At 62.4% G+C, this 5,056-nt stretch overlaps 1 protein-coding gene across 1 annotated transcript; it reads left to right on the forward strand.

Annotated features, from left to right (window-relative positions):
* The first annotated feature begins 638 nt into the window (after nucleotides 1–638).
* On the forward strand, nucleotides 639–3,118 carry C1QL2 (complement C1q like 2). Its single transcript, XM_023259262.2, has 2 exons — nucleotides 639–1,667; nucleotides 2,339–3,118. Exons 1-2 carry the CDS (start codon nucleotides 984–986, stop codon nucleotides 2,516–2,518), a joined length of 864 nt encoding a protein of 287 aa, XP_023115030.2. The 5' UTR covers nucleotides 639–983; the 3' UTR covers nucleotides 2,519–3,118.
* Nucleotides 3,119–5,056: the final 1,938 nt, after the last annotated feature.

The raw sequence follows: 5,056 nt of genomic DNA on the forward strand, positions 1-5,056 counted from the left end.
TGGAAAGTCCTTCGTTCCAGGGCCTCACGGGACGGAGCTGCCCCTGGACTCAGTGGTTGGAAGCCGGGCCCTGCTTGCTGGCAGGGGGGTGGATTAGGTGACCCACCAAGGACCCTGCTGGCACCGGGGTTCCGGGATACTTCGAGGTGGTGAGGCGTTGCGGTGCGCCCGTGAGTGCGCGCGTGGGCGTTGGTGTGTGGTGGGTGGGAGGCGCGTGCGGGCCGCCGCGGGTGGGTGTGTCTGAGGCGCGGGGGCCGGGCAGCGCCCGCTGCGCCCACTTGTGGCTCCCGGGCGCCGCAGGAGAGACCGCGCCTTTGCCGCCTCTGCCGAGGACGCCGCGGGATAGGAGGAGGACCGAGGGCTGATGACATGAGGGCGCCGTCTCCCGAGTGATGGCAGCGCGCGCTGCCTCGCCGCCTCCGCCGCTCAGCCCCGGACTCCTTACGTCAGGGTAGCTGGGTCCCCCCTCCGCGCGGGAGCCAGCGAGCAGCGGGAGAGCAGAGCAGAGCGCGCCACGGAGCCGGGGCGCCCTCATTGCGCGCCGCACCCCGCCGAGCCCCGCCGAGCCCCGCCGAGCCGGGCACCAGGCAGCGCCGCCGAGCCCGCGCGGGACGCCGCATCCGCACCCGTCGCTCCCCAGCCGCCGCCGCCCGGACCCGTGGGGCGCCGGGCTCAGCCTGGGCGCCCCCCGCCATGCGCGCCGGGGTCCGCGGCTTCCCCGAGCAGCCCCAGCGCTGTGGGCACCGGCACCGGGGCCGAGGCGCCTCTCGCTAGAAGTGGTCGGGCGCCCGGAGCAGGGGGTCGCCACGTCGGGGACGCGGCCCGGACTCGCGGAGTCGGCCCCTGAGCGCGGGGAGCGGGGCCGCCCGCGCCGCCCCACCATTACCTCCCCGGGCGGCAAGGAGGAGCTGGTGGCGGTCGCCTCCCGGCTGTGGCAGCGGCGGCGGCGCGCCTGCCTGGCGGCCGTCGGCGTGCTCCTGGCCATGGCTCTGGGGCTGCTCATCGCCGTGCCGTTGCTGCTGCAGGCGGCGCCCCCCGGCGCGGCGCACTACGAGATGATGGGCACCTGCCGCATGATCTGCGACCCGTACAGCGCCGCACCCGGCGCGGGGCCCGCGGGAGCCAAGGCGCCGCCGCCCGGACCCAGCACTGCCGCCCTGGAAGTCATGCAAGACCTGAGCGCCAACCCCCCTCCCCCTTTCATCCAGGGACCCAAGGGCGACCCGGGGCGACCCGGCAAGCCCGGGCCGCGGGGGCCCCCTGGAGAGCCGGGCCCTCCTGGACCCAGGGGTCCCCCAGGGGAGAAGGGCGACTCGGGGCGGCCGGGGCTGCCCGGGCTGCAGCTGACGGCAGGCACGGCAGGCGGTGTCGGGGTGGTCGGTGGCGGAACCGGGGGCGGTGGCGACTCTGAAGGCGAGGTGACCGGCGCGCTGAGCGCCGCCTTCAGCGGTCCCAAGATCGCTTTCTACGTGGGTCTCAAGAGCCCCCACGAAGGCTACGAGGTGCTCAAGTTTGACGACGTGGTCACCAATCTCGGCAATCACTACGACCCCACTACCGGCAAGTTCAGCTGCCAGGTGCGCGGCATCTACTTCTTCACCTACCACATCCTCATGCGCGGCGGCGACGGCACCAGCATGTGGGCGGACCTCTGCAAGAACGGGCAGGTCAGTACCCCTTCACCGCCTGCCGGCCCCCGCAAACCCCCGCAGACTCTCGTCCCCACCCCGCGCTCCAAGCCGCCTGGGAAACCAGACTCCTTTTTCCCCACTCGCGAACGCCCAAGCGAGCCCCGGGGAGGGAGCGCGCCTCAGCATCCCGCTTCTCAACGCGCCCTGGTCGCGTTTGTCCGAGGGTGGCGCGGGAGGCTGTGCCCGGAGCGCCCAGAGACCCCGCCACCCCAAGTGCGCTTTCCAGCTGCTCGCGTACCCGCTGGCAGTCCGGCGGGCTCCTCGGACTCCTTTAGCCCTCCCTTTTTCCTTTAGCTCTCCCTTGGCGCCCCCGTCGCCCTTTGCCCTACAGCCTTCTTTCTTCTTGGCCCTTGTCCCCTGGTTCTGCCCCTTCCCCGCTGGGTCAGGGTTTATGAAGCCCCCTCTCTTCCTCCTTCCTGAACTTGACTTGCCGGCTGCCGGGAGAGGAGGGGACCGGAAAGGAGTTGGCCAAGTTGGAGAGAGAGAGAGAGAGAGAGAGAGAGAGAGAGAGAGAGAGAAGCCTGGGTGGGAGTGTGAACCCTGGAGCCTGGGGCAGAGGCCGGCGGGGTTGAGGGGCGCCGTGTGGGGGTTGGGTAAGACCCAGACAGAGGTGCCCTGGCCCACCTGTTCTGGCGGCTCGCCCCCAGGTCCGGGCCAGCGCCATCGCTCAGGACGCCGACCAGAACTACGACTACGCCAGTAACAGCGTGGTGCTGCACCTCGATTCAGGGGACGAGGTGTACGTGAAGCTGGACGGCGGTAAGGCGCACGGAGGCAATAACAACAAATACAGCACGTTCTCCGGCTTTCTTCTGTACCCGGATTAGGAGCGCAGGTAGCGCGAGGTGGAGTGGCTTCGGGCAGCCCTGGGCCCGTGGCGGAGAGCTGTTCCCTGGCTGGAGAGGACCACTCTCGCTTCATAACTCTTCGTGATATCTATGGAAAAGACACATCCCTGCTGTCCTCCCTGCCCCCCTCCAGACCTCAGTGTGTCTGCAACTCACCAAGCTCGCTCAGCTCTGGGCTGTCCTCCCGGTCCCTGTCCCCAACCTGGGGAGGGAGAAGGGGATGCCCTAGTGGCGAGGTGAGCGGGAACCTGGACCCCCCGAGGTGGAGGCAGCTCAGTGCAGACTTTGCAAACGTGATTGGACTGGACAGGCCCGGCGGGAGGCCTGCCCTTCCAGCCTTCCTCCCTCTCCGAGTGCCCTGAGACGGAGGGCTCCCAGCCCTGGCCATCGAGGTAGGCCAAAGTGAGCAGGAGCTCCCTGGGGCATCCTTCTTCGTGACCCCAAAATACCTGTGCAAATTTCCCTGTCCATCAGCCAAAACCACCCGCAGCAGAATCCCAGCAAACGGAAAATTCACCTCTCCACCGCATTCCCGGGTCAGACCCCCCTTGATGCATTAAATTATGTTTTTAGACCATGGGCTCTGACTCTTTCTCCACGCGGCCCCAGGACCCGGCCTCCAGACATCCACCTTGACATTAGGACCTTAACTGGGCCCTGCATAGCCTCATCTGTGTCCTGCTTGCCAGCCGCTGCCTTGGCCCTGCCACCTTGGGTGGGTGAAAAGATGTGGGGAGTAGGGCAGCAGCCTCCCTCCTTTTGGAGATGTCCTCCCCTGGACGGCAGCCTTTAACTGGAAGAGCCCAGAGGAGGGGGGTGGGTAGTTAGGAGAAGATAGCCTTGTGGGAGGAGGTCAACGGGCAAGCGTTTCTGGAGGAGGAAGGGGAAGAGAAGGCACCTCTTTGAGGGGGAGCCAGGAACGAGGCACTTGTCAGCAGGTGGTCTTTGAGATGTTTGCCCCAAAAGGAAGCACAGAAGTCCCCCCGCAGAAATACACCCACTCAGGCGCATACTATACTCAGCACAAGTCCATTTACTTACACACCGGCTAGGTCCACATCTCTCAAAAGAGCTGGTAAACAGAGGCAGTTCCGTGGACCGTCAGTTCCCTGAATTGACGCAGAACCGTGTGGTGAGACAGACACGATCGATCGAGGAGGGACACCCTTTTTCTGGGGGGCTTCCCTTCCGTTTGCACGGTGGGGTGAGACGCCTGTTCTGAACCCGAATGTATCTGTTTGGTCTCCCCTCTCTACCTCCCGGCACTATTCCGTACTCACGAGTTTAGGAAAACACCCCGCATGGTTTTGATTTTTTTTTTTTTCTTTTTCCGTTTTTGTTTTGCTTTTAAGGCCCTGAGTTCCACTCAACAGTCAGTTGTCTACAAAATAACCAGCTAGCAACCTGTCAGGTCTTACTGAGCGTATCGTGATCAGCTGTTTGAAGGGAAATGTGAGTTGGTGCAGAGGTGACCCCAGAGTGCGTGCCCCCGGGGAAAACTGGAAATACGCGCGCGTGCACACACGCCCCTCATGTGGATATAATATGTTTGTCATCGCTAATCCAGGTGACACACGCGCACACACACGTAGTCACAGGTCCATGTCAGTGGGGTATGTGACGGTGTTTCATGGCTCCCAAATCACATTGTGCTTGACTTCAGTTCTTGGACAGACAATGACACCCCTGCCTTGAGTCCCGTCACGTTCACTATTCCTCTTTAGGCTCTTGTTTTATTTGAACAATGTTTTATTGGCATTCTCTTGAATATTAGTGATGATTTCATCTGCCTTGAGGCCAGGGATAAAGTACTCGAAGAGAGCTGGGGCAAACAAATACACACACACACACACACACACACACCACCATCTCCCTACTTCCAGACCCAGAAGGAACCCCAGTTCCTCACCCCACCCTGCTCTACCCCCCCAACCCCAATTGTGGAGCCCAAACCCAGCTGAGCCAGGAACAGAGGAGGGCAGAGTCGGGGCCCACGTGCAGTTGCATCCGTATCAATTTCTGATACTTTGTCGATGGTATCATCCAGAAATGCGATTAAAACCAAATGTCTGAGACCCAAATGAAGTCTAATTGCTATGGATCTGCAATCCCCCGTGGGCCCTTAATCCTTTTTGACTTATTCCTCCCCTTCTTCCGATGAAATGGAGCTTAGGCACAAAGCCCTCGGTTTAAATTTCAAAAATTAAAATTGACATGCAGCAGTGGCTTTCCTGGGAGCAGGAGGAATTTCTAAGGAGGTGCCCGAGCCCAGCTTTATCCTCCGCATTAAGAAGCAATTTGTACTTCTAACAAAACCCCCACCACTCCCCTTTGGTAGAAGGGCAGTAGAAACGCCTTGCCCGGGTCTGGCTGTTCACAATACTTAGACGAATTTGAATCTGAGATTCATCTGTATTCCCCAGCGCAGCTGGGTTTCTTGCAATTCTAATGCCCAGGCAGCTGGGAGGTGCTGCTGAAGGTGTCAGCTGCTAAGAGGATGACAGATCGATGAGGTGG

Source organism: Felis catus, chromosome C1 (assembly GCF_018350175.1).
Source record: "Felis catus isolate Fca126 chromosome C1, F.catus_Fca126_mat1.0, whole genome shotgun sequence".
NCBI lineage: Eukaryota > Metazoa > Chordata > Mammalia > Carnivora > Felidae > Felis > Felis catus.

Bases quoted from the DNA above. Each gene is read 5' to 3' on its own strand.
- C1QL2 (XM_023259262.2), top strand. From the start codon at position 984: ATGGCTCTGGGGCTGCTCATCGCCGTGCCGTTGCTGCTGCAGGCGGCG. The intron at 1,668-2,338 runs GTCAGTACCCCT...GCTCGCCCCCAG, and splicing joins ACCTCTGCAAGAACGGGCAG to GTCCGGGCCAGCGCCATCGC.